The following is a 27,621-nucleotide window of genomic DNA, read 5'->3' as shown; positions in this document are numbered from 1 at the left end:
CTGCTCCGTCCCACAAACGTTAGACATAAAAGATTGGTCGGGAGTTATATTACTCAAAAGACACAAACCTTAAACACTACAAAACGATCACACAAGGAAACCTAGTAGTCTTTAAATATTGTCTTTATACCTACACAAAGAAAAAAACATGTATTTATTTATATTTTTAATTCAGTATTCATATAAGCCGGTACTTAATCAGAATCTAATTCAATTCAATGAAATGTTATTTATTTAGCCCGTAGTCACCATTACAGTCTCAAAGGGCTTTACAGGTCAAATTTTGATTACACCCCCCTGACCCAAGCCTGAGGCAAGAAAAAACTTCCTTAATCAGCAAGGAAACGTGTAGGATGGGATTTCTGACATTTCTGATATGCTGCACATGGGCCTCAAAGTAAGCAAGCAACGACCTTAATTGTCAGGACTGTGACATACCCATCTCCCACCTTATACATCCATCAGGTCTCCCACAAGTGGGTCTTGAAATAAATGTTATGTCCATGGGTATATCAAGCAGGGGGGCCCGTTTGGAATGTTTGAGTTTTGATATTATTAATGAAGAATTTGTCCACATTTGCCCACGGGATATATACATTTTAGTGGTATATTCTGATAAATAAAACGAAGACGTTATGTTTATGTAAAACTGTGCGGGGCTATCCAACCAATCAAAGCGCACCTTTAGTTTGTTTGGGGTGATGATATTAATAGGCGTGATGATACCTGAAACGAGTCTAGGCCGGCAGAAGATCCTGAATTGTAGCGTTATTGTCGCCGCCACGCAATTTCTGGTATTTGACTTCCTATGAGCTGTGAACAGTCAACTCCCCGGAACGAGAAGAATAAGAACAAAACAAGAATAACCACAGCAGCAACAACCACAACCACAATGATAATGATTTTTTGCGAAAATGTTGCCAAAGCAATATTCATAGGATGTAACGGGAACGGATATCTCCCTACCGGAAGTAACGGCGTCCCTTGTCAGTAACGCTCATTTGAGGGATCCCGTTCCAGGCGTTCAGTAGCGAGAACGCACTGCCGAAGAGTTACTTTCGAATCATATCTGCTTATACTCTGATACTCTCTCACACACATTCGACAGGTAGGTCACACCTTCCTATTCTTTAGATTACAAAGTTTCTTGCATAGCCACTTCGTAGGTTACTAAAGCAGCTAACAATGCATTTGTAGATCACTCGGACATTATAATGATTAGCCTATTACCTATAGATATTTATACAGCCTTCGGTTTGGACCGAAAGCTATCAAACCAAAGTTTGACCATAATATATTCAACTAGGCTACTTGTCGTTCCTTACCACTAGGTCTAGTAAAAGGCTATAAGTCGGCTAATATGCCTTATGAATATGACACGACTTGGAATATAGCCTACCTGTAGTGTACCCAACTTTTTCTTTTGTACAGTAGTTGTAATGTATTTTTGTGTATTACTATTTCTGTATGTCACTATTTATTAGTAAAACTATTTTAGAATACATCCCGAAAAAGGCAGTGCCTTCTTCAGAATCGATGTTTATTTACCACCCTGTCTTTAAAACCCTTAGACACACCATCATGGGGCAGTGGAACTCTACCCCCTCTGAAATAGACGGGGACAAGCCCTTCCTCATGTACAAGGAGCAACTGCAGGTGAGCGACGCTCCAACTGCAAAGTCAACACAGCAGAGATTCAGCGGCTGTTGTTTAAAGTCTTACACCCTGAGGCCAGAGAGCTTCACTTTTATTGCAGTTATCATTCCCTATTCACAAACGAGATTCTTCTTTCACAGCAAAACGCATTTCTGATATATGTCTACCTGGGAGCTTTAGAAGCAGGTGTTCCTGGGTGTCATTATGACCGTGTCGTTATTGGGCCCTCTAACGCGTTTATGTTGGTGGTCTCCCCGTCTTGGCCCTTCGCACCGTGTTGTAGTGTGAGTAATATTGGCCATCAACGGCAATCAATGAGTTGGAGAATTGCGCCTTGGGTTTGTTCTTTGCGTCATCCGTTGGAGTTTTGTTGTATTATTGTTGGATTTTATTAATAACCAAAACGGTTTTAAATGTTTGTTTGCTTACTCAGGAAACAATGCTTTAATGGATGACCAGATCGGTCTGTGTTGTTGACTCTGTACCTACTGAACATGGTACTTCTATTTTCTGTAAATAACAACAACAATGAATATCTGATGAATTCATATTATGCATACCAGACTATACTATCGACCACCATCTCGGTTTCAACCATGTGACCTTTAATGAAAACCCTCATTGTATCTTGAGTGATGCTGTAATTGGGAGACATTAACGGGTAAAACAGCAGTCTTTTACAATCTATGACGTGTGTTAAGTATACAGTTGACCACTGTAATGCATTAAGATGTCAGGAAACCATCATTCCTTCACCATTCCTTCATCATTCCTTCATGCACGTCCTTTCAAATGATTCTGTGTCACAGAGCCAACCAGCCCCACTCTGTGGTTAGACAGCCTGAACCTATATTGTAGGCCTCCAGCATGATCCTTTATGCAGCCATCGCTCGGTGTGTGAGAAGCACGTCATTATAATTTAAAGTGAAAGACGTCTTGATGTCGAAGAGCTATCGCAGCCTAATAACAGGGTCTGTTCTGTCTTCTATGATCTCTGATCTCACAAGGGGGGGGGGGGGGGGGGGGCTATAAAAGGTGGTAGGCGGCAGATCTTTGATCAAGGCCGTTTTTCACTGGTTACTTTCCCCGTGCGATGTGGTGGTTTGTGGTTCTGCCCTGAGCTCCGCAGCGATGCGTTCTAAAGCTTTATTTACTGAGACTGTATGGCAACCCACGGGTCACCAGCGTGTCACCAGCGTGTCAAACTGCTGCATCAGGAGCCTGCGGAGGATCTTGCTTTCAATGCTCTTTACCTGAGCATTTATTCAGGTCGTTTTGCTTTTGTATCACATGACATTAAACTCAACGATAAACTGGTGTTCTAAGGTTTTTTTATACTGGGGATAATATTGTTGTGTAAGTATCTGGGGACCCTGGCCTGTCTAACCTCCTTCACTCGTCATTTGTATGAGAAGATGTTAAAGAAATGGAATTACACGTTCATGTTCAAGACACGCCTATTTTGCACTGTGTTTATATTCAACGACCTCACAGAACCCTGTTTTTGACTGGGCCCTCGATGTTCTCCCAGTTTCTTCTAACTCTTACAATTAAACTCTCAAAGGGCTTCTCAGACTCAAATTCAATTGGATAATAAAATAATTATAAAACAAGTTGGCAAAAGAAAGAAATCTTGAGGAAGGATTCAATTAGAATTTATGACAAACACAACACAAAGTTACATTCATGACACAGGAAACACAAAGTTCTATACATTTAGGACTCATGAAAAACACTGTTACATACATCTATGCTAGCTAATCACAACACAATAGTAAGTAAGGACCAACTATACTTTTTTAAGGGCGGAGCATACTATCGCTAAGCAATGGAGGAAGCACACCCACAGGACCTGTTCTCCCACCTAAACCGGTTTGGACGTCTCCTCTAAACTTGATCTGTTAATATCGTTTCTCAGAAGGTAGCCATCATGCTTCATGACCATGAACCATTTTTACAGGGGATCTCTACCTTCCATCGTCCACACATCTCATTCTTTGTTATTTTCTTTGCTTTCTCATCCTCCTCATCTGTAACTTCTTATTGACCAGAGAAAATCTATCTCTCTGGTCAGTTGACTCATTGACTTAAAAAATAATTGGCAGAGTGTGCGTGTCTGTACGTGTGTGTGTTTGCTTGGGTGTGTGTATGTCGGCTCCGGCTCTTGGTGTCCACCGAGAGCTGGAATCAGGGTCTGTCTCATCTTCTCCCTTTTGCATTAGTGAAGGCTTGGGTCCACATGATGTAATCATAACAATATCCCTCCTGCTTCACGTCAGCCTCTGGACCTGTTGCAGAGGCTCCTAACACCACCACACCTGATGGGAAATGTATTTAGCACATACTCCCAAATACATTTCCCCTGAAAACATTCTCTCCATCACCATCCCAGTCCACTGCCAATTCTCTTTTCTTGGTTGTTTGTATCGCTAATGCTACAGTGGGGGGAACAGGTGTGTCTTTGTGTCAGTATGCGTGTTTGTGTGTGTCTGTGTAGGTGTGTCTGTGTAGGTGTAGGTGTGTGACTATAATAATAATAATAAATAATACATTTAATTTAGAGGCGCCTTTCAAAACACCCAAGGTCTAAATGACTATGTAGGTTTGTGTGTGTGTGTGTGTCTCAGTGTGTGTGTTGGCGCAGGTATGCGACTGATTATGGAATCTTTAGAGTGATTCTATTGATTTCAAGTGTCTTGTTTTTCTTGTTTTTATCACTTATGACTCGTTAAGCATTTATGTCGGCTAGTGGCCACCTATAGCTACACACTTGTTCCCTGCAGGGGGCAATCGGTAAAATCACCATATTGTTGTTAATTAGTAGCATCCAGTTTAAGTATGGTTTTTATGGTAGAATTATCAAAGAATGAAGGCGTTGCCATGAAGGTTTGAAACCAGTTCTGTAGCTAGCCCCTGCGTCACTGGCCTGCCTGATCTCTGAGTATAGTTTCACTTTCAGTTTGAATGGAACCGACGGTTTCCTCTCTGACACGCTGCCTTTTGACCAGAACAAAGCCGCGTTTGTTTTGTCCTTTTTTTCTTCATCCCTGAATGTCACTCATTTTGTGTCTCAGTTGATATGTGTATGCGTGAGTGTTATCGTGCCTGCGCGTGTGTGTCTAATGAGGTCGTACCGGAAACAGAGTAGACAATGGTGGCTCACCGACCCGGCTGGGCTCAACCTGAATGAATGGAGAGCATCGTCATAATTAGGATATTTAAAATGTTATCATAAAAAAATATGTATTTATTGCTATTGTTATTGTTATTCATTGTATTTATTTCTAGGCCAGTAAAATTCACATGTGTGTGTGTTTGTTTGTGTAGGCCTACGTGTTTGTGTGTGGATGTGTGTATGCGTGTGTGCCACGTACCTATGCGTGTGTTGTGTATGTGTGTGTATTTGTATGTGTATGTGCATTTTTATGTGACCGTATGTGTTCAAGTACGTGTACATATACTCGTGTGTGTGCAATGTACGTGTGTGGGTTTGTGTGTGTTGTGTGTGTTTGTCCATGTATGTGTGTAATTGTGTGTTTGTGTGTGTGTCTATCCGTGTGTGCGTTTACAGCAGGAGCGAATGATGGAGCTGCAGAACCAGTGGTTGGAGCGGACAAATGCCATGGAGATAGCCTGGTCCAGGGAGTTCGTCAGATACTACGGAGCCTTCTGCGCAGTCTCCACCGTGGGGCTCTGTGTGGGGTGCGGCTGGTTATATCACACACACACACACACACACACACACTCTCTCTCTCTCTCTCACTCACTCACTCACTCACTCACTCACTCACTCACTCACTCACTCACTCACTCACTCACTCACTCACTCACTCACTCACTCACTCACTCACTCACTCACTCACTCACTCACTCACTCACTCACTCACTCACTCACTCACTCACTCACTCACTCACTCACTCACTGCTGTAGGAATTACAGTGCAGTCTTCCTACACCTCCTGACGTCCCTGTCTGTTGGGCAACAAATTCTCAGGCAGCCTCACTCCTCTTCCTCTTCTTCTTCTCTCTGGCTGTTGACCCTGTCCAATTCCTTGTCCTTCCATTGTCAGAAAATGTAACATTGTGTTGTGTTGTGCTCCACCTATATGTATAATTGCCAGTTCATGGTTCAGGAGATCCACCAAAGTCAAGATTCACCTGGTAGCAATTTACCAATTCAGGACAGATTAAAAAAAAAAAAATCTAATGGAAATGTATATAAATATGCTTGACATATTATGACAACTTGTTCAACCATTTTGCATGTAAAGACTTATGCAATGAACTAATTCCTAAATGTTGTGGGGGTGAGACTATTCAATAGAGTCCCATTGCAATACATTTTGTATGTAGGAAAGAGCAGAGAATTGTGCATAATCATGTGCATGAATGTACCAAAGCATTTGCAACTTGTTCAAAGAAATGAGAAACTGCTTTTTTGATGTGCACAAGTGACACAATGATGTGAAGATTGAACAGGTAGTGTTGAGAAATTCAATTCTGATCTGAGAAATGTACCAAAGCATCTGAGAAAAACTGTAATACCACTAATACTTAATAGTGATACTTAATATCACTATTAAATATTAAGTGTTCTTTGTTACTTTTTTGCAAGGTTACAGATGCCTGTAATTCAAGCATTCCATAGCCATTATGGACTTGTAAGCATTGTCCTCAAAAAAACGTATTTAGGTGGACGATTGAGCTGCTAAACCTAGCATTCAGTCAGAGACGTGTTGTCTCACCATTTATAATGACCAATCACTTACACCTGAGTAACTAAGGTGTGAGACGGCCATTCAGGACTGAGGGAGTGTGTTGTTGTTTTCGACTTGGCAGTGCCTTTCAGAGGAGGAGGCTGGTCCTGCTGGCGCCACTGGTCCCCCTGGGTTGCGTGCTGACCTACCAGCTGGACCAGGTCTACGGCACCCTGCGGGGCCGGGTCAGAGGTGAGGCCGCTCCCTTGGTCCTCCCGCCACGGGTGTGAGTGGACGAGGTGCACAACACCGCTAAACACTGCGCGAGTTCGAGGCCCCCCTTTGTCGGCATCTACGATAACGGGGGTTACTGCGAGGACTGTACGAGCAACGAAAACAACCTCTAGACTGCACCACCCCGGTCGCGGTGTCGGCTACGCTACATTCAACCGAGATCAAAGGATTTGGCCAGTTTGTTAAGACCCCAGGGTAATGGTCTAGGTCCAGATGATGGACATGATTTTTATGGATGTGGATTTGTTTGTTTGTGGGAATTATTGGAGAAGCTGCCCACAGGGCAGTCTGTGTGTGCTTACTTTGGTTGGATCAAACAAAGACACAGCTATGAGAGCTGCCAAACAATCTTTGGGAGTATAATGGATGTCAATGGGTCACCAACTGCCCAATATCTGAACTTACGTGCACCGCGAGATGGGGTGGGTTGGCCAAAATCATAGAGAATGTCAACGGCTAACCTGGGGTCTTATTCAAATCCTTTCACTTACGGTAGCTCATCGTCCTGACAGAATCTCTTGCAGAAGCGTTTTCAAGTCATCGCTGAGCTCATACTCCCGCAGGCGCCCACCAGAGTACAGCAAGGTGGGTGCAACATGCACGATTATCTTAAACATCGTGCTGTGGCTACTTTTCTTCGAGATTCTACGATTCCTATGAAACATGATTGCAACATTATCCAAAGAGATGTAAACGGCCACATCCCGGTTGCTAAATCGACCCACGTTTTCTGTACACAAATGTAACCGGTGCGAGTCCGATACCTAAATGTGTGTGTGAATCTGTAACCAGGCTGAGGCGGTCGTGAGCACAATGTGGCTTTTTTGTAAACGGAAGCGTTTTTGAATCTATATAGAATCCAAATCCAAATCATGGTAGAAACCTTAAAGGTGTCTAACACTCACACCAGGTGTGAGTGTGATTAGCCGTTGCAAGCCGTTTAGAAAATCTGCCTCTTCTGACATCACAAGTGGGCGTGTCCGCCTAGATGAATGACGGTTAATCACATCCACACCTGGTGGTATAATATGTCACCTTTAATGTCAAATGTTACGCAGTCTTGTAAAAGGAGCACTTGCGAGGAGAGCTGTTTAAAAGCAGAGTCACTATTGGAACTCCACTGAAGTAATGCAGCAGGTTGTGAGATAACTTCCTGCATTGTCTCTCCAGAGGAGGCAGAGAGACTCATGGGGTCAGAGCGAGCCAAACTGGGCCCACCAGGAGGGCACCTGACCTTCCAGGCCCTAGAGGACATCCGTAAGGCCAGACCCAACGCACTCCGTGCATGGCCTATCCCTCATGATCACCCTGTCTTCCGGAATCTGCCCACTCCACCACTTGATGCTAAAGATCCTGATGTCAGTTGCGGCCATTTTACTAAATAATCGTCTGATGTCGTCTGGCATCGTAAAGAATAACCACTCTTATGTTTTACATTTGCACTATCAAACTCAAATAAATAAGCAATAAAATATATTTTCCAGTTATTAATGATGGTGTTTGTGATTATTTTTGCACTACGCAATGTTTGCATTTGACTTAAAATCAGTGTTTTCCCCATTGGAAACCATTAACTGATTAAACTCTTCTGTCGTTTACGTTCACGTTCTGTGAACGAGGTTCACGCCGAGAAAAGGGGCAACACAGGAATGGTCCAGTCCATTCATAATAGAGGGATGAGGAATGTTCCAATGTGTCCGGAAAGGGGGCGGAGAACGGGAGGAGGGGGTCGTTAGAAGAAGAGCATCTCCAAAGCATGCAATATCATTTAACCCCTGAGGGACCCTCTGGGGTTAAAGGGTGGTCTACCAATACATCTACCAGTCGTCCGATATCCATGACTAGGGGACCGCCTGCTACATATGGAGACTTAAAATTGTCCATTGATCCATTGAAAGTTTGATTGAGTGTGTTGTGGTCTTATCTGTGTTTGTGAGGGTAATTATTATGGTAAGCTGCAGGTGTACCTGTGTGTGTGTGTGCCCTCGTGTGTGTGTGTGTGTGTGTGTGTGTGTGTGTGTGTGTGTGTGTGTGTGTGTGTGTGTGTGTGTGTGTGTGTGTGTGTGTGTGTGTGTGTGTGTGTGTGTGTGTGTGTGTGTGTGTGTGTGTGTGTGTGTGTGTAAGGTTGGGGGCTTAGGCAGATGAGGAGACCATGACTCATTGATGGCTAGTTGGGGTGGCTATATAAGGGCTCATTCCCCAGAAGGACGCAAGAAGAGAAAACCAAAGTCTCCTATTAGACACACTGGCAGAAGACTCACTAGTTCAGTGCCCGACACCGCTGCGAGTTGACGCAAACTCACTGAAACCAACGAGATTTCTTCTTCAGTTCAAAAATAATTACCATAGTTACCGCGAGAGAAAAGAGAAAAGGCGCTCATAGTACGACTTTGTTATTCCGTTCGTGTTGGGGAGAAGCAGGAAAGTCCCACCGTCGAGCATATTACGCTGAAAAAGGTTGAAGAAGAAGAGGATGCTTCTGAGAGTGGCCGTGGCGGCGGTGCTGGTGCTGGTGTGTGTGTGCAGCGGGGCGGCGAACGGGCTGCTGGTCCCCCGGGACTACGGGGTGAAGCTCTGCGGGAGGGAGTTCATCAGAGCCGTCATATTCACATGCGGCGGCTCCCGCTGGAAACGCTCCTTAGACGACCACTTGGGTGAGTTCTCCTTTAATAAGCTTTAATGCTTTTTATTTTGTAACCTCTGTGTTCAGAAACGTAATACATGTTTGCCGTTATTTGTAGGCTATGTTTTTTTTATCTAACTTGTTTGCGATTTGTCTGAAACGCAAAGACCAGGCTTTTAAGAGGAATAGGCATAGAAGATACGGTAGAAGTTAATTCACCGAAATGGAGAAGCCCACTGCATTTTGGTCAGAACCTTTTTTTTTTTTCCAGGACTACGGACAGCTCCGTTGTAGTTTGGGTCTGTATTTAAAAGCCTCTCTCTCTCTCTCTCTCTCTCTCTCTCTCTCTCTCTCTCTCTCTCTCTCTCTCTCTCTCTCTCTCTCTCTCTCTCTCTCTCTCTCTCTCTCTCTCTCTCTCTCTCTCCCCCCCCCCCCCCCCCCCCCCCCCCCCCCCCAAACAGACCCCTTCCAGAGGAACTACTACAGTGACGTCCCACAAGAAGAAGCCAACCAACCAAGCTGGCAGAAAGATTACGCTAAAGTAATAGAGGTCGTCCCGTACCCCCACCCACCCCCCAGCTTCAGCGACACGTTGGCCGACCTGCTGGCTGCGTTCGGGCGGGACGCCGGGGGCCCGGTGCGCACGCAGGACCCTCTGGGGGATTTTCACCTGTCCATGACGTCAGAGCAGCAGGGAAAACAATCGAGCGTCGAGTGGCCCCAAGCCTCCTCCTCATTGAGGAGGAAGAGGAACTTTTCTCTTGGCGTTGCCGGGATGTGCTGCAACCTGGGCTGCACCAAGAACGACATAGGACACCTGTGCTGAGGATGGGACGGGGAGCGGGACGGGGAGGCAGACGGGGAGGGGGAGGGAGAGGCTTGGGGAGGAACGGAGCGTGTAGGGATGAAGCAGGACATTGTCCTTTGAGTCAATGTGCAACTCTCCTCGATTACTGTGTTTCAATGACCGTGTTATTACAACAATTCAAAAGCTCATGCATTGGGGGACCAAAGGAAAAGAAGCCCGTGTAGGCTAATTGTCTAGATAAACTGAATTATATTTTCATTTGTCCTTACTGTTGCAATATGATGATGAGTTACCGATAGCTAGGCTACTATTGATTTATTGGAGAATCGTAGGCATATATTTTCTGATATGAAGTTGTTTATGATTTACAGTCCACCCATAGTTTCACTGTGTGTTCAACGAATTACCTGCAACGGTACAAATATTGAATAAATATATTGCTAAACAAATCAACGACTCTGGAAACGTATGTGCATTTGGACATTGTGTGTATATCGTAAGAATCCGATTAAATTTGATCATCAGTGCGCCACCCCACAATTGTTTGTGTTATTTTCGGACGGGAATGTTCTTGAAAACCTTTACCACACAGACATCTTCATCTCATCCCGCAGTGAGTAAACGAGAGCTATAAACAGGTTGGCAATACTGTATGCATCCTCCCGGCATGAACATTAAATTGTGAATTAATCCAGAACACATTGACATATGCCTACATAGCCTACAGTCAGGGACTGTAGGCCCTACGTCATGGGCCCCAGAGCTCTGGGCCTCGTTTCCCGAAAGCGTCGTTAGCCTAAGTGGATCGTGAAGTGCGTCGTAAGGGCATCGTAGAGTTTTCACCGCGTTTCCCGAAAGCATCGTTGGTAACGAACGTCGTGAAAACGCTCGTAACTAACGATTACTCGTACGTACTCGTAGGACGCAAAGAGCATCGTTAGCCTACTATAGCCTCAGTGGCGTCACCATCGGACTTTCCGTGTATTGGATGCGTTTTATTAAAACGCATTGCGCCTTTATGTTCTTAGTTTGATTAATTAATAAAGATGTTAAAATGGCCAAAATAAAACGGGACAGTCCAGAAAAATTTTGCGCAGGCAGGGCACTCAAAATGTGTGAGAGAAAGTGGGGGGATTTGTGCAGACTGTGACATAGGCTACTTATAAAACATAGCCTAAAATAACCCAAAAAATTAAAAATAAAATAAAATAATGAATGAAAGGAAAGAAAAAAGAAACAAAATAATGAATGAAAGAAATGAAAAAAAAATTAAAGGCAAAAGGAGCAGGCAAAAGGCTGGGATATGGTGGGGATTGGTCACGTTGACGGGGATGTTTAGTGACATCATGGGGAAGGGGGGGGGGGGTAAAAAAAAGCCGCGATCACTCTTCGGCGTGATTCCAAACCAGCAGCGTAATCCGGGAGGCCGTCCCAAAACGGATCTTCCTCGTCCTCGTCCTCGTCCTCGTCCTTGTCCGGTTCACCCAACGCCACCCCAGCCTTGGCTGCAATGTTGTGCAACATTGCTGTCACGCAGATCACAACGCACGACTTGGCTGGCGCAAACTGGAGCCCTCCGCCGGACTTGTGGAGGCATCGGAAGCGCAACTTCCACCTGCCGATCGTGCGCTCGACAATGCACCGGGCCAGACGGTGGGCTACGTTGTAGGCCTACTGTTCCTCGTGGACGTCTCCCGGGTTAGCCACTGGGGTGAACAGGTGAGGCCTAAGCGGATAGCCACTGTCTCCGAGGAGCCGCCACTCTCCCCTGGAGGCTGCAGCCAGCCGTCCGATGGAGGACTCGCGGAACACGAAGGAGTCGTGAGTGCTGCAGGCCATCTCGCTACGACATCCAGGATGATGCCCTGATGTCGCACACCACCTGGCAGTCGGCTCTCTTTGCTGCGCAAAGCATGTTTCAGAAATCAGCCCATTAAGATAAATGTAGTTGTCACACAAGCTATTTTTAATTTTTTGTCATATGGAATTATTTCAGGGGGGAAAATGCCGTGAAACGCACAGTGCATTTAGGATTAGGACTGATATATGTCGGCTTAAGCCTAATCAATTGTGTTTTAATGTCTTCAGCATTCATATAATTGCAGTCTATTTTTTTCGTAGGCTACTCTGCTGTTGTCCTTGATGGGGAGATATTTTAACCCTTTTTAACACAATTTTCCTGCGACATTCCTGCGTCTCCCCCTCCTACGGAGCCCATTTCAGCACCGTGTCAGTAGACAGTTACAATCCTACGACGTCGTTAGCGCAGTGCACGCGCGTTCATGTCAAGAGGAGTTTCGAGAAACGCGACTAAGAAATTCACGATGGATCACAAGATCCATCGGGAGAATGATCATACGAGCGAAGATCCATCGTTATCGGGAAACGGGGCCCAGGTCCGTTGGGGCCCCTGGTCTCCACAGACCAGACACGTCAGGGAAAACAGTTAATAATTTTAATGATCTTCAAATATTAGGCCTACACAAAAAATGGCAAAGGTTTGCAATTTAAGAAATAAAAAAATATATCAAAATCATCCCAAACGTTCATTTCAGGGAGAATTGTTCGTTTTTTGTATCAAAAAAAGTAAAAAAAGGAACACGTCATCGACATCAAAAGAGAACATTATAATACAATCATAACATTGTCACCATTCAAACTGTGGGAGTGTGTGTGGACGATGGCTGGTTGAATCAGCCTCACCTGGCTGAGTCTGATTGGACTCTGGGGCTGGGTGAGGCTGCACACCTGTTGCACACAGAGTAATCAGTGTGCACAGGTTAAACCAGCCAACAACACACACACTCAGGTAGTTCTCCTGGCAGCGGAGCACCTTTGCAATGTTCATTTGCTACACAAATCAACCAATATAACAGCACACAGCAACACTGAAAAGAACATCAACAATGGCCTATCTAATAGTCCCAATACTATTAGGCCAATAGGCTTCCTACTATGCTATTGGAACAAAGCTGGAGGGCAAATGTAATCCTTTGACAGTGTGAGCCTTGTAAACAACCGCTTAGCATTCATTCACATTCAGCATGTTGACATGACTCAATGCTTGGTAATGCTCGTTATATAGCTAAAGCTATAGCTCTTTATTTTAGAAGCTGTTACCATAATCTCTTGTGGAATAAAAATTCCACATCGATATCATATGTTGATTTTGCACGAGATGACAAAGGATTGATAAAATAATTAATAAACATTCCACAATCTTTTTATCACATTTCCATGAAATAATGATATTAAAACCTTAGAAAAAGATACCATCGCTTTTCGATTCACAACATAAAAATACTGCCGGCATTGCAAAATTCTTTGAGGCTTACAAAGACAATATAATATTTTCAATATTTTCCAATGCATTCGGACATGTATTACTACTCACTGCTGTTTAGACTTCTGTCTCTTCACCTTTGACCTTTTTGAGCCCACCATTAGCTAAGCAACAAAACAAATCTTATATAATACACATTCATCAGTCAGACTGATATTATAATTCTGCAAACTGCTGAGGTTGCTTAATACTGTGCTACACGTAAAGGCAGGCCAACATCCCAAGAGACTTGTCTTGCTTAATACTGTGCTGCATTTAAAAACAGGCAAACATCCCAAGAGACTGATGTTGCCAAATACTGTGCTGCTTGTCGTGCCAGGTAGACATCAGTCTGCATGACCAACAAACACTGCTTGGATTAGTCGGCCCACTGTCAACATTTATAAAATGCTTTCTGGCTGAATACTGGTACACCTTTTTAAGTCGAGATTAATTCGAGGTCACTTCTACCACATTACATCATTTTTCATCGGAGTCGTGCTTCACTTTTTAAATAGTAAACTAGCTTGTTCTGTGTGTCGCACAGAATAATCACAATATTTATGAAATATAATCGAATTATGAAATATGATCAGATCAATATTCACAATAGAAAAATCCATTCATACTGAATTTGCATAATACACGCCTGTTCCGGCTTGGTACATGGAACACTTGCAGATATCATAAAATTCCCTTTTCCCAGGGCACCAGTGACTCAACACAAAGCTTTCCTTAAGGACCCCCTTGACATGGTCCCCTATCCGTGCTCAGGGTCTGACCCCCCAGTCTTGGTCCTCTGCCTTAATCTCCTCTTCTCTCTTTCTCCTCACCTGTGTCTTCCAATGCTTCACAGAAACAAGTCCATAAGAAGGGCGACAGGAGGAAGAGGAGGTCCATATTAGGTTAACGTCAAGGTATGTAGCATGGCTGTTTAGGTAATAGGTTCGACTTCTGGTGCCGGGTGTCTACTGCTGTAGTCGATTCGTATCCAGGCAGTCCCGTCTGGCTACTAGTCATATACATATAATAGGGAACAGGGCCATTGTATCAAAGGAACACTGAAAAAACACTTCAACTCACATTTGATTTGCCATTGTCAAGTTTCAGTCGACGTGAACAATCTAAATGCTACAAAATATAAAAAGAACTGCCCTGCTCAAGCATCACTTCAAAACATAGAGAGAAAGACTTGATTTGGTATGAGAATTCATCAAATGTAACACTCTGTAATCAACGTCAAGACAAATGTGGTTGAGGTACTGAGGTATCTGCTGAATGCTGTTCGGCAGAGGTGGTCTGACAGGGTCCTTGGGGCCAGTGACCCTGGTCATGGAGGTTTGAGCGAGACCAGGACGGGCGGCTGCGTGGCCGCATCCCCCAGACGGGTCCTTTGAGGCTTGTGGAACGTGGAATCAGAACGAGGTTTGGATTTCATGATTTGGCTCAGAACTCTTCACTTCCGGAAAATCTGATGAGCGAGAGAGGGAGAGGGGTGGACGGCCCGAGGGGAGGGGCGGAGGTTGAACCTCACCCCACCTGGCTGTCCCGGGTCACGTCCACGCTGTGCGCCAGCTCCCTGAAGGTGGGCCTCAGGGCCGGGTCGCCATGCCAACAGTCCGCCATAATCTTCTGAATCTGTTGGGACGGATGTTGGGTTAGGGAAAGGTGATCTAGTGTAAGGCTAAGGATGGCTAGGTTAGTGTAAGGGTTTGGGTAACGTAAGTGAAAGGGTCGGGTTAGGTGAGCTAAGTGTAACGTTATGGTTGGCTCAGGGTAAGATTAGGTTGCCGCGGTGAGTTACCTCGCTGGGGCAGTTGTCGGGCGCTGGTAAGCGGTATCCTTGTTTCTGGAGCAGGTCAATGAGGTGGTACACTATCATCTGGCCCTGCTTGTCATTGCCCATCTCGTCCATCAAAACCTGATGGCAAAAAGAAATGAACACCATGTGTCAAACTATCTGTTCTCTTACAGTATATTCAGAAACATTAAAGACCAGTTTGGGGGGGGGTAAGGCTTGAGGATTCCTAAAGGTGGTGGTGGACCCTGGGGATTCAACCCACAATCTTTCGGCTGGGAGTTGAACGCCCAAGCCAGTGCTTGCCTTCAGTGCGTCATGCATTGAATTGATTTAGCAGTGAGTTTGTTAAGGCCCGCGGCCGTACCGTCGGGGGGCTGCACTTCTTCTCGCTGTACGTGAAGAGCTCGTAGAGCACCACGCCGAAGCTCCACACGTCTGACGCCACCGAGAACTTGCTGTGGGTCAGGGACTCTATGGCGTACCTGCAGGAGACATAGGAGAAGAGATCGTTTGGTGCGTTTCTAGAAGGCGTTTCAGCATTCTCCTCCCTGTGTAATCAGGTGGATAGATCCAACCGTGTGTAGCAGTGTCTTATAAACCCTGATGTGCTGGGCAGCTAGAAGGGTGCATGACACTTGAATTAAGTAAGTAAATATGTTTATATATGTGTGTGTGTGTGTGTGTGTGTGTGTGTGTGTGTGTGTGTGTGTGTGTGTGTGTGTGTGTGTGTATGTGTGTGTGTGTGTGTGTATGTGTGTGTGTATATATATATATATACACACACACACACACAAACTGCATATCCTAAGCAGAGGTGGGCCGTGGTTCTGACCAGAAGATGGGGCTCTCCCCAGGGTCGGTGACGGTGTAGTACTCCTTCCCCTGGGGCAGGACCTTGGTCAGCCCGAAGTCTCCGATCTTCACGCGCATCTCGCTCTCCACCAGGATGTTCCTGGTGGCGAGGTCCCGGTGGATGTAGCGCTTCGTGGCCAGGTAGTCCATGCCCTGCAGCAGGCGACAGACAGACAGACAGACACAGAAAAACAGACCAGAAGACAGACACACACACACATACACAGACAGACAGACACACAGACAGACCGAGATATGCAGAGAGACCGATGCACAGAACGACAGACAGACACACACACAAAGACAGACAAACAGATGCAAAGACAGAAGCCCAGACACACACACACCGATTAATTGAGGTATTGCTGATTTACTATTCAGCCATTAAGGAGACTCTTCCTTTCCGCAGAGGGAATCTCATAGACACCCTTACAGACGTGTGTAGGATGAACCAGGCCTCTGTACCTTGCAGATCTGGGATGCGTAGTGCAGCAGCTTCTGGGAGTCGAAGCGCTCCCTGTACTTGACCAGGTAGTCCCTAAGGCTCCCGTAGGGCAGGTACTCCATGATCAGCCTCAGGTTCCTCCGTCCTGCGAACGGACCAATCACAGAGCAGAGGTTGGAGCTGGTAGAGCGACAGCACAACACCGGTGGATTAAACCGGGGGGGGGTCAGCGCGTCGAACGCGCTGACAATGTTGACGATGGTGTCACAAAAGGTCTTAACTCATTTTCTATATTTTGAAATACTTTCTATATATATAAATATGAATAAAAAATGATATGATATGATATGATATATGATAATTAATTTCCCTTGATCAATCGCAAACTCTCCCCCTTCGCCGAATATCACAACAAACGCAATTATCTACACAACAAACAAAAAAGCGGAGGTAATCTTCGAACCGAGACGACCCTAGCAGTGGTAGGATGAACGCAATGACAGAACCCAAAAGCGGTTGCTGCCGGTCCCAGGGGGCCGGTCCGTACCGGCGCTGTAGCACACGCCCTTGTACTTGACGATGTTCTCGTGCTGCAGGGACTTGAGGATGTCGATCTCCCGCTCAAAGTCGCGCAGGTGCTCGGCGGTGCTGTGCTGCAGCTTCTTCACCGCCACCACCTCCCCCGTGCTGTCCAGCAGGGGGTCGTACCGGCACAGCTCCACACTGCCAAAGTTACCCTGAGGGGGGGGGGGGGGGGGAGAGTGGGAGAGGGGGGGGAGGGAGGGAGAGAGGGAGGGGGGGGGGGAGAGAGAGGGAGAGGTACATTAATGTTTGCGTAGCGAGGCATATATGCGTATGGGAGCAAAACCCTTCAGAGAGGACATATAACGATGATGTTATAATATGAGCGCTCATAGGGCATGCACAAATATAGATTCATCTCTTGTGAACCCAATATTGGAATGGAGCCCTAGAAGTCCTTTGGAACTCCCCCCAGTACTCGATAGGCCTTGCCTCTTGATGGTTTCATGCCTCATTTGTTTCTGTGACCTTGTTGACCGTCTGTGTTGGTGCGTCTGTACTAGGGCGTGTGGAGCCTCACCTCGTTGACCGTCTGTGTTGGTGCGTCTGTACTAGGGCGTGTGGAGCCTCACCTCGTTGACCGTCTGTGTTGGTGCGTCTGTACTAGGGCGTGTGGAGCCTCACCTCGTTGACCGTCTGTGTTGGTGCGTCTGTACTAGGGCGTGTGGAGCCTCACCTCGTTGACCGTCTGTGTTGGTGCGTCTGTACTAGGGCGTGTGGAGCCTCACCTTGCCCAGCTGCTGGATGTAGATGAGGTGGCGCTCCATGAACTGGGTGGGCTCCCTGTGGTCCAGGGTCAGGGAGACGCCCAAGCCCCTGGTCGTCGGGTTGGGCAGCATGTCGCTCTCCACCAGCAGCTCGTAGTCTGAGCAGGGAGCGGCTCGTGCGTTAGCATCACATCATCAGAGCCGTGAGGCGTTTAGCTTGAGCTGCTGTTAGAAAAGGATCAAATGGAGTGTGTGTGTGTGTGTGTGTGTGTGTGTGTGTGTGTGTGTGTGTGTGTGTGTGTGTGTGCGTGTGCGCGTGTGTGTGTGTGTGTGCGTGTGTGTGTGTGTGCGTGTGTGTGTGTGTGCGTGTGTGTGTGTGTGTGTGTTTGTGTTCTTGCATGTGGGTGCTTGTGTGTGTGTGTGCTTGTGTGTGCATGTGTTAGTGTTCTCGCGCGCGCGCGTGTGTGTGTGTGTGTGTGTGTGTGTGTGTGTGTGTATTTGTGTGCTTGTGTTTGTGTATGTGGGGTTTGTGTGTCTGTGTGTCTGTGTGTGTGTGTGTGTGTGTGTGCGTGTGTGTGTGTGTGCGTGTGTGTGTGTGTGTGTGTTTGTGTTCTTGCATGTGGGTGCTTGTGTGTGTGTGTGCTTGTGTGTGCATGTGTTAGTGTTCTCGCGCGCGCGCGCGCGTGTGTGTGTGTGTGTGTGTGTGTGTGTGTGTGTGTATTTGTGTGCTTGTGTTTGTGTATGTGGGGTTTGTGTGTCTGTGTGTCTGTGTGTGTGTGTGTGTGTGTGTGTGTGTATGTGTGTGTGTGCGTGTTTGTGTGTGTGCGTGCAGATGCATGTGCCTGCGTGTTATCTGCTCTGACCTGGTGTGAACAGGCTGTTGAGGTCTCTGATGACGGCCCTGAAGGAGGGCCGGTGCGACGGCTCGTAGTCCATGCAGCTGTTGATGAGGTTGGCCAGCTCGGTCCACTTGGGGACGGCCAGCTGGTGCTTGTCCTCGTAGAACAGGTTCTTCTGCAGCACCAGACCGCCGGTTGCCAGGTTGTTGAATGGGAGCACCAAAATCCACCAATAAGATCACTTGCTTTGGATTCACCGACGGCGATTTTGAGAAGTAAATCGAGAAACAGAGTCTGGGATTTCCCTTTGGTCTGTGTAGACTAGAACGTTTAAAAAGGTAGGAACACAAAGTAAAAAGCTGTGCGACTGGTGGAAACACACGGATATAACAATCACAACTCACAGTTGGATTTTCTGAAGTAGGTCTAGTCAATTGCTATCTATACGATACGCCTGACGTTGTGAGACTGTCCTGATCTCAGAGTTCACGTTTTGTTTCCCTCTGCAGATAATATATAAATATATGCATACATATATATATATACATAACAGTGTGCTGGACCAGTGTCCCCGGACCCTATGGCGAGGGGGGCTCCTCCCACCTTGGAGATGTCCATGTTGCCCAGCGGCTTCTCCCCCTGGTTGCAGATCTCCCACAGGGTGGTCCCGAAGCTCCACTTGTCGGCCGCCTGGCTCAGGTTGCGTGCGTTCTCGATGCACTCGGGGGGCACCCAGGGGATACGCTCCATCAAGACTGGGGAGGGGAGGGAGAATTACATTTAATAAAAAGTATTTAGCTTTAACAATAAGTGTCGATACAATTCTATCCAGAAATTGCAAGAATGAGGGTTAAAATGATACATTTAGAATTTAGATGGATATCTTCAGCGGCTACAGCGGCTACACTGTTGGTTTGAAACCATTAGAGACACTTTTTCTAAGAACGTCAGTTTTGGCTCGAAAAGTGAACTAGAGCTGGCTGAGTTTATCTTAGTCATAGGCCAAACACAGGATTATAGATCCCTGTCTCCAGCTAGATGAATGGGCGGGAAGAAAGTACGGTAATGAAATAAAACAAAGTGAACAGCCGGTCACCCAAAGTTGAGCTGGTCCACCTCAGGCTTTCAATTATGAATCTAGAATCATATTTGTGAGACTACCTTCACACTAACATACTCTTTGTTCTTGATGATCTGATAAGCACACACATCTGGACGCCATCAACCCAATGGCCTCCCCTCATTCGATCAGCTGACTTCTGTGTATCTTGACGTTGATTGGTTTGGGTTCCTCCGGACACCGGATTCTGAGCTCCACCGTAACAAACATAAAAAGCCCCAGAGCCCCTCACCGTCTCTGGGCAGCACGGTGATGCTGATCCCGGGGTCGCTCAGCTTGATGAAGGGCAGGCTGCCCGTCTTGCAGTCCCCCTCGCGGATAAGCAGCACGTTCTTGGCACACACGTTCCCGTGTATCAGGTTCTTGTTCTCCTGTTAGATCGCACAGTGAATGGAAAGCTGGATGAGTGTTTGATTCGCTCATACATCAGAAACGGTACAACTATGGAGCCAACTATAATACAGAATTTTGACACAATAACAGAAGTACTGGCCTTTTTTTAACTTATGAATGATTTTCTGTCAAAATCAGATGCATCACACAAAAATTATAAACAGGTAAGTAAGTGCTCTCTGTCTTTTTCTGTCTTGGTCCGGACTCAGTCTTGGCTTGGACTCTAACCTTTTTCGGCTCGGACTCGACAAGCCCTGGTGGACTCGACAAAGGTCATATTGACTACAGCTCTGCAAAATGTAAGACCCGTGATGCCACCAAAAAGGCTAATCAACCGCTTTGATTCAGCCACTCACTGGGCTATCGCCCTGATGTAACAAAACAAATTATCCAATCCCGACTGAGCGTAGCAATACAATGTTAAATAATAGGAATTCATACAATAACAATAGCTTGTCTCGCAACATAGTACTTGCTTGACACACAATTAGTGGTGATCGCAGTCTATGGTTTTAGCACGTTCATTTCATGGCCTTCTATGATTTACCTTCGTGCACGTTGCAGAAAATATGCAACAGCGACCCCTGGTGTCACACTTTATGAGGAGTAACAGTATCGTGTAACACCAGTCCGTTTAAATATCCTCAAGCTGGTTCCCACTAAAGTATGTGAAGAATATCAATACCGAACATTGACCTTGAAGCCACAACCTGCTGACAATATGTAATTTAATGTGGATCTATAATCGAACAGAACCAAGCAGGAATACTTGTTCCTTCTTGTAAACATTCCACCAGAAGGTCTAGGTTAAAATAGTATAGCGCCCAACGTGGGGCTCGAACCCACGACCCTGAGATTAAGAGTCTCATGCTCTACCGACTGAGCTAGCCGGGCTGGCGGAACAACATGCAGCATTTGACAAAAAAAAAATCGAGGGCCCCCCTCCCCCTAAGGGCCCCCAGAATCAACACCTATCAAATCTTTTCCAGGTCTCTGAGTGTATGTATAGTTTTCCCCACACTATATAGGGATTAGGGAATGAGGGCACTATTATGCCCAATTGAACGAACAATCTGCAAAAATTACCTCAAAATATAATTTATTGCAGCACCTTTTCGAGGGCCTGATTATGATTTCCCACACTTTGTGATCACTGGGGGTTCTGAAAAGGGGACATGGGGCCCTGGGGGCTAACCTTAAGATGAAGCTTGCATGCCCCCTGTGGCCCCTTTAAAGATAGATGTATAAAGATAGAGAAATATGGCTTTTGAGAAAGAAATTAATTTCATTATATGATCTTAAGACAAGGTGAAATGGAACATATCTATGCTCCTAAATAGATCAAATTCCTAGACAGCTCATAAGCCAGCTAGCTCTTCTCTCAGACATTCAGTAGTTAAGGGGTCAACTGTAAGATGTTAGGAAGGGAAAAGACAGCAGTTCTATACAAATCTACTCTTTGGAACACATTTTTTCACATTTTATAGGTCAAAGGTTTGGACTGTTAAATACATTTTCACACAAAAAGAAAATGTAGACCGTCCCTGGGTGGGCTTGAACCACCAACCTTTCGATTAACAGTCGAACGCGCTAACCAATTGCGCCACAGAGACATGAGTCAAGTACAACATGAGTGTTGTCTAAGACCAAAACATATCCGCATAGTGATTTTAGAATGAGGAAACCATTACGCCCAATTTAATAGAACAACTGGTAAAAATCTATGATATAAATCCACCACTTCAAAATACTATATACTTCACATTTTATAGGTCAAAGGTTTGGACTGTTAAATACATTTTCACACTATAAAAAAAAATCATAGACCGTCCCTGGGTGGGCTTGAACCACCAACCTTTCGATTAACAGTCGAACGCGCTAACCAATTGCGCCACAGAGACATGAGACAAGTATAACATGAGTGTTGTTCAAGACCAAAACATATCCGCATAGTTATTTTAGAATGAAGGAACCATTAAGCCCAATTTAATAAAACAACTTGTTAAAAATGTATGATATTTATCCGCAAGACGTCAAAAAAAAATATATTTCATTGCAGCAACTTTTTCGAAGGCCAACTTTTTACCTATCAAACTGGGGTCTCTTGAATGTAACTATTGGTTAAAGCGCATGGCAAGACACTTCTGAAAAGCGGACATTTTTTTTGGGTGGGGGGGGGGGGGGATGGGAACCCACAGCACTCCCAGAAGTGGGAGTGCTGTGGGTGAGGCAGCACCCCCTGCAGGAAAGCATGCGTATGACATATGTGTCATTCTACTCAAGATAAATATATTTTAAATCTCTCCGTCCCACTTTCTATTATGCACTTATGTAATGTTACATTAAACCTGGGAGATAAAAAAATAAAAAATAAAAATAAACTGCAAATCTGAGTGAGAAATCTTATGACGCTATTCATGAAGCCCTCACAAAGGACTTCCACTACCCCTGAACGTCAATCAGTGTTGGGTGTAATTCATTAAATAACACATATTTGCCTCTCATGGTAAGGGATAGATTTACTACAGCTGCCACCGAGCATCCTAGGCCTGACGCCGATGAGGTCTGAATACTTTCTTGCTTTTGCTCTTTTATTAGAGCAGTTAGTAATGTTATGCTTATGGTTTATCTGCTCAGCCTGTGTTTTTGGAAAATGTAGGCTAAGGCTAAGCAAGTGTGTTTATCATGTTTTATATCATAAGCATGATATAAACATGATGGAATGGTGTGTTGAGTCATTCACTGAGGGCTGCTATTTTTCTATGGGGGCATAAAGCTTAGACAGAGGGGGCAGAAAATAAAACTGAAGGTGTCGAAGCCCCTTTTAAGAGCCCTCGGGGCCCCGGGCCCGGACACACTACATAGTGTCTTTGTTCTTACTTGATTGCCAATAAAAACGATACACCGATTTGCATAAAGTAAGCATATTCTGTCCACTCCCATGTTGATAAGAGTGTTAAAAACATGTGAAATGCCCTTAACGGTGCATTTTGAACAGAGGAAAAATGTGCGATTAATTTCTGATAACTATGGGAATAATGTGATTAATCGCATTTAAATATCCCAATCGCTTTTTCAGCCCTAATAAAAATACCATACAGGTTTCATGCTAGTTAATAATGTGCGATGTTATGATAATGTATAGGTTACATGCATTAAGTCACTTTTAGTTCTCCCGATTTAGTCAATGACGTGCGTCATTGACACTTGAGAATTAATTGACGGTTCTGATATGAAATGGCTCACTTTGTAATCACCGTTTACGGCCCCCTCACTGGAAGCCCCTCAGCACATCCCCCATCTTAATTCAATGGGAACTCGCACAATGCTTTTATTATTGAAGTGATGTAGACCCTCAATGGCCTTTCACGGCTGTCTTTAAGGACAGAGGCTGAACGACAGCAGAAAGTTGTGTATTTAGTGTGGCTGTTGTGAACCCTTTTCTTATTTCCAGACAGTGCTGGCGGTGTGTGTGTGTGTGGCGTGTGTGTGACAGCAGGAGGTTTGGACGTCTCACCAGGAAGTGCAGCACCCAGGCCAGCTGCTTGGCCACCTCCAGCTTCCAGGGGATGTTCACACACGCCTTTTTCGTCATCAGGTACGTGTCCAGGGAGCCCAGCTTGCTGTACTCCTGCACCATCATGTCTGAGGGAGGGAGGGAAGCCGTCAGACATGAGTGTCAGTCTTTCTAGAGCAAGCATCCTGCATGTGGTCCACGGATGGATTTGGATTTGGAAAGCAACTTATATTAAGCCAGAGTTTGGGTAGATGGGTAGGTGTGTGTGTGAATGTGTGCGTGCGTGCGTGCGTGCGTGCGTGCGTGCGTGCGTGCGCGTGTGTGTGTGTGTTGTACACTTACTCTCTTCTCGACAGACACACACACCATAGTTGAGGAGCAGGTATTTGTGTGATAGTTGGCTCATCAGGCTGGCAGCTTCAAAGAACGACTGTTGGGTTAACCGAGAAAGAATTAGGGTTAGGGTAAGGATTAAATCATACCTTTATGAGTGATCCATTGAAAAAATATTTAGTGTGTGGTAACTGCCAGCAGCTTTGCTAGTATGTAGTTGACATTTTAGTAATTGTGTCAGTTCGCAGAGGGTTATGTCCAACGTGATCAACACTGAATTTAGAAACCTGTCATTAAGGAGATTAGACATCCTGCTCTAGGATGACTACAGGTAGGCTGTGGATCTTGGGGATCAAACCCAGTACCTATTGGCTGGGTTTCAAAAATACCCATGAATTGATGAAAGTAAAAAAAGGAAATGGAAGGAAGTCTTGCAATGACAGGACCCGTGGTTGAACCAGGGGTCCAGACCCCCTAGTGGGCCTCCTAGTACCAAGACCCACGGGTGGACCAGACCCCCAGCCCCCCCCCCCACAGTGGAACCAGGCCTCACCTCAGAGTAGTTGCGATGAGCCTTGTCGAGGACTTTGATGATGACCTCCGTCTCGTGGACCTCCCCGTAGTCCCGCAGTTCCTTCCTCACGCCGCAGAAGATCTTGGTGAAGGTGCCCTGGCCCAGGCTTTTTTCCTGGAAGACACAAGAACACAGGAACAAACCGGCTCAATAACCAATGCTCCTCCACCGACTCATTCCTCAGTCCTCCTGTAGGTCGCTGGCGTTCCAGCGGCCTGCTCTCACCTCAACCCTGGTTGATCCTCTGCCTCTGACTGCTTCGAAATCTAACATCCACTTCCTTCAAAATGTTCACAAACAACTCTTCACCAAAGTGAAAGAAGTGTGACACACTCTTTAGCGTACAATAATCAACCCCCTGTGTTGATTCATTGAACTTCATTCATGTGTAAATAATTGGTCATTATCCAATTAGGAGCTATTCGTCTTACAGGCTTTCCTGTGGCTTCTTGATTCCTTTCAACTCACTGGTAGGTTGCTTTTATGTAATGACTGGCCCCCAGCCCCATTGGCTGTTATTCTATCATTAACACTACTAAATAATGTCTACACAGAGAGAGAGAGAGAGAGAGAGAGAGAGAGAGAGAGAGAGAGAGAGAGAGAGAGAGAGAGAGAGAGAGAGAGAGAGAGAGAGGATAAAGAAGGTAACAACAGGTCAATCAATGTCACCCCTGGAGTTCAAATGAGGACATCAAGGCCCTTGATTGGCCCATTGATGATGATCTCGTTATGTGTGTATCGACCACAGCCGGGTGACAGAGCGTAGCCTCTTACAAGGGTGAGGTCTTCCTTGCGTATCTTGTGGAACACCATCTGGCTGATTTGGTGCTGGTGGATGGCCAGGGAGTCACCAGGGACCTCCACCCCCTGGGGGCTCCTGCACACCAACAGGTGGGACTTATCTACCCAAAGACAGAGGAGAGAGAGAGGGAGAGAGGGTCATACAACATACAGGATGTCTAGCAGGGGTATGAACCTACCTGTAGGCCTCTTAAGGCGAGCCCCGTAACTCCTGCCTGCGCTTTGTGGAAATGCATCTAAATAAATCACTTCCAGTCACTTTGGATCAAAGTGTCTGCTCGATGAATAGTAAACTCTACAAACAGTATTGGGTTGTAACATCAGCGCAAGCGTAACTTGGCGGCGGATATGACTCATATGACTTATCATTATTATGAGAGCCTTATTTAACAATCGGGCCACACTGGTACATCTTTCTCATCCCTTCATGACCCATCACCCTCGTTGGCTCATGAGGGCTCTGACTCGCTGAGTGGCGCTGTCAATATTTCCTACAGGGTTTCGTTCAAACAAAGCCGCAATGTCCTTCTTTTAATGAGGCGTCAAAGTGACCAAACCGTGTAATTTTGGCATAATGTAGACGTTGATGACGCAGTCAGACATTTACATACATATGTCAAAATCTCTCAAGTATCTCCTGAGGAAAGAAATTTCAACAATGAGCGCACAATTACAGGCCCACTTTGCGGAAGAAAGTGAGGAAGTGGCTTTAAGATGGATTTCAAAATGGACGTTAATTAGCCTAAGTGGGGAATAGAGTCATAGAATGCCAGCTCTGGCCACTTGAAAATAGCAGAGAGGAAGGGGGGCAAGGGGGGGGGAGAGTGATGAAGAGGAGAAGGTGAAGGGGGACGGGGAGGAGGAGAGGAGAGGGGAGGGTAGGAGGGGGAGGAGAGGGGAGGAGGGGAGGGTAGGAGGGGGAGGAGAGGGGAGGAGAGGGGGGAAAAGGAGGGAGGAACGGGAGGGGGGAGGAGGATTGAAGTAGAGGAGGAGGACAGAAGAGGGAGAGGGGGGGATGAAGAGGAGGGCGGAGGGGAGAAAGGGGGGAGGAGGGGGGAGGGGTGACAGAGGGGATATGGGGGGGAGTGTATCTCCGGACCTTTGATGGTGGGGGGGAGGCACTTGGTGAACTGGAAGGTGAAGCCCTCGGTGCGCAGCACCTCCTTCTGGTACTGGTGCAGGAGGTCCTCCAGCGAGCCGAAGCTCCGGGAGGACCCCTGGAGGAGGAACTCGCCCGCCTCCGTCCTCATGATCTGACAGTGCTTGTACTGCACCCCCGAGTCGTTCTGGAGGGGAGCAGCACGCATGATGGGGATGATGATGATGGGATGAACGATCAGAAGAATTATAATAAATATACATAAGACCAATGAGGAGCCCACTAGACACTTGGAATTACAATCTAATATTCTCATTGAAGTCAATACATTTATTTTAGTTATTTTTTAAATAGTTTTCTGTTGATGTTTGGCAACATTGCAATACATCATTAAAAGAATATTGTAGTACTTTACATCAGAAGAACATTGCGATACATCACAAGATGAATATTGCAATTCTTTGCATTAGAAGTTTTCATTCATAGTAAATCTAGAATATGGTGATGTTCTGGGAGAATATTACACTAAATTCAGCTAAACTACAATAAACTAGAGAGTTCTACATTTCGAGGAGGAACGTGGTAATATGGCTCCCTCTAGTGGTTCACTGGAAATCATTGCCAATTTGGCCCTCTTCATTTGACCGAGGTCATGTGTGTATGTACCTGATGGTATAGATATAGTCCCAGCTGAGCTGAACACATAACAGAGCCTATGGTATAGATATAGTCCCAGCTGAGCTGAACACATAACAGAGCCTATGGTATAGATATAGTCCCAGCTGAGCTGAACTCACAACAGAACCTGTGGTGTAGATATAGTCCCAGCTGAGCTGAACTCACAACAGAACCTGTGGTGTAGATATAGTCCCAGCTGAGCTGAACTCACAACAGAACCTGTGGTGTAGATATAGTCCCAGCTGAGCTGAACTCACAACAGAACCTGTGGTGTAGATATAGTCCCAGCTGAGCTGAACTCACAACAGAACCTGTGGTGTAGATATAGTCCCAGCTGAGCTGAACTCACAACAGAACCTGTGGTGTAGATATAGTCCCAGCTGAGCTGAACTCACAACAAAACCTATGGGGTAGATATAGTCCCAGCTGAGCTGAACTCACAACAGAACCTGTGGTGTAGATATAGTCCCAGCTGAGCTG

General features: G+C 45.9%; 3 protein-coding genes and 1 non-coding gene across 7 annotated transcripts in view; 2 read left to right on the top strand and 2 right to left on the bottom strand.

Moving 5' to 3' along the window:
- The first annotated feature begins 976 nt into the window (after positions 1-976).
- On the top strand, positions 977-8,138 carry plgrkt (plasminogen receptor, C-terminal lysine transmembrane protein). 4 transcript variants are annotated; one of them, XM_060050260.1, is made up of 6 exons: positions 977-1,108; positions 1,572-1,656; positions 5,228-5,358; positions 6,496-6,639; positions 7,160-7,232; positions 7,818-8,015. In XM_060050260.1, exons 2-6 carry the CDS (start codon positions 1,582-1,584, stop codon positions 7,878-7,880), a joined length of 486 nt encoding a protein of 161 aa, XP_059906243.1. In that variant the 5' UTR covers positions 977-1,108; positions 1,572-1,581; the 3' UTR covers positions 7,881-8,015. The 4 variants fall into 4 exon arrangements, with proteins under 4 accessions (XP_059906243.1, XP_059906245.1, XP_059906242.1 ...); XM_060050262.1 differs by having other exon boundaries at positions 6,496-6,605; positions 7,818-7,951; XM_060050259.1 differs by lacking the exon at positions 7,160-7,232 and having other exon boundaries at positions 6,496-6,605; positions 7,818-8,138.
- Positions 8,139-8,553: 415 nt separating this feature from the next.
- On the top strand, positions 8,554-10,527 carry rln1 (relaxin 1). Its single transcript, XM_060050258.1, has 2 exons — positions 8,554-9,301; positions 9,732-10,527. The coding sequence occupies exons 1-2, from the start codon at positions 9,121-9,123 to the stop codon at positions 10,094-10,096; spliced, it is 546 nt and encodes a 181-aa protein (XP_059906241.1). The 5' UTR covers positions 8,554-9,120; the 3' UTR covers positions 10,097-10,527.
- A 2,614-nt stretch (positions 10,528-13,141) lies between these two features.
- The window catches only part of LOC132456076 (tyrosine-protein kinase JAK2-like), a 26,104-nt gene continuing 11,624 nt past the window's right edge, over positions 13,142-27,621 (bottom strand). Inside the window, exons 10-24 of the mRNA XM_060050255.1 lie at positions 26,464-26,650; positions 25,338-25,465; positions 24,543-24,677; positions 23,999-24,086; positions 23,657-23,784; positions 19,979-20,117; positions 19,230-19,381; positions 18,651-18,801; positions 17,809-17,945; positions 17,046-17,235; positions 16,519-16,643; positions 16,034-16,206; positions 15,566-15,683; positions 15,205-15,321; positions 13,142-15,038 (exon numbers count right to left, since the gene is read on the bottom strand). Coding sequence (XP_059906238.1) covers positions 14,931-15,038; positions 15,205-15,321; positions 15,566-15,683; positions 16,034-16,206; positions 16,519-16,643; positions 17,046-17,235; positions 17,809-17,945; positions 18,651-18,801; positions 19,230-19,381; positions 19,979-20,117; positions 23,657-23,784; positions 23,999-24,086; positions 24,543-24,677; positions 25,338-25,465; positions 26,464-26,650 — 2,076 coding nt within the window. The 3' untranslated portion in view covers positions 13,142-14,930. The remainder of the gene's footprint in view (positions 15,039-15,204; positions 15,322-15,565; positions 15,684-16,033; positions 16,207-16,518; positions 16,644-17,045; positions 17,236-17,808; positions 17,946-18,650; positions 18,802-19,229; positions 19,382-19,978; positions 20,118-23,656; positions 23,785-23,998; positions 24,087-24,542; positions 24,678-25,337; positions 25,466-26,463; positions 26,651-27,621) is intronic.
- Positions 20,961-21,033, bottom strand: trnak-cuu (transfer RNA lysine (anticodon CUU)). Its single transcript has one exon. It is a non-coding gene; the product is annotated as a tRNA-Lys (tRNA).

The sequence above is a fragment of the Gadus macrocephalus genome, chromosome 4 (genome assembly GCF_031168955.1).
Source record: "Gadus macrocephalus chromosome 4, ASM3116895v1".
Classification (NCBI taxonomy): domain Eukaryota; kingdom Metazoa; phylum Chordata; class Actinopteri; order Gadiformes; family Gadidae; genus Gadus; species Gadus macrocephalus.
The sequence above is the reverse complement of the archived record's forward strand: the minus strand, read 5'-3'. Positions and strand labels throughout refer to the sequence as shown.

What these genes read in the sequence shown, in the direction of transcription:
- rln1 (XM_060050258.1), top strand. Translation starts at nt 9,121, where the DNA reads ATGCTTCTGAGAGTGGCCGTGGCGGCGGTGCTGGTGCTGGTGTGTGTG. An exon ending in CTCCTTAGACGACCACTTGG is followed by an intron (nt 9,302 to 9,731) that starts GTGAGTTCTCCT and finishes CCCCCCAAACAG; the next exon opens with ACCCCTTCCAGAGGAACTAC.
- plgrkt (XM_060050259.1), top strand. Translation starts at nt 1,582, where the DNA reads ATGGGGCAGTGGAACTCTACCCCCTCTGAAATAGACGGGGACAAGCCC. An exon ending in ACCGTGGGGCTCTGTGTGGG is followed by an intron (nt 5,359 to 6,495) that starts GTGCGGCTGGTT and finishes TCGACTTGGCAG; the next exon opens with TGCCTTTCAGAGGAGGAGGC. An exon ending in CCTGCGGGGCCGGGTCAGAG is followed by an intron (nt 6,606 to 7,817) that starts GTGAGGCCGCTC and finishes TTGTCTCTCCAG; the next exon opens with AGGAGGCAGAGAGACTCATG.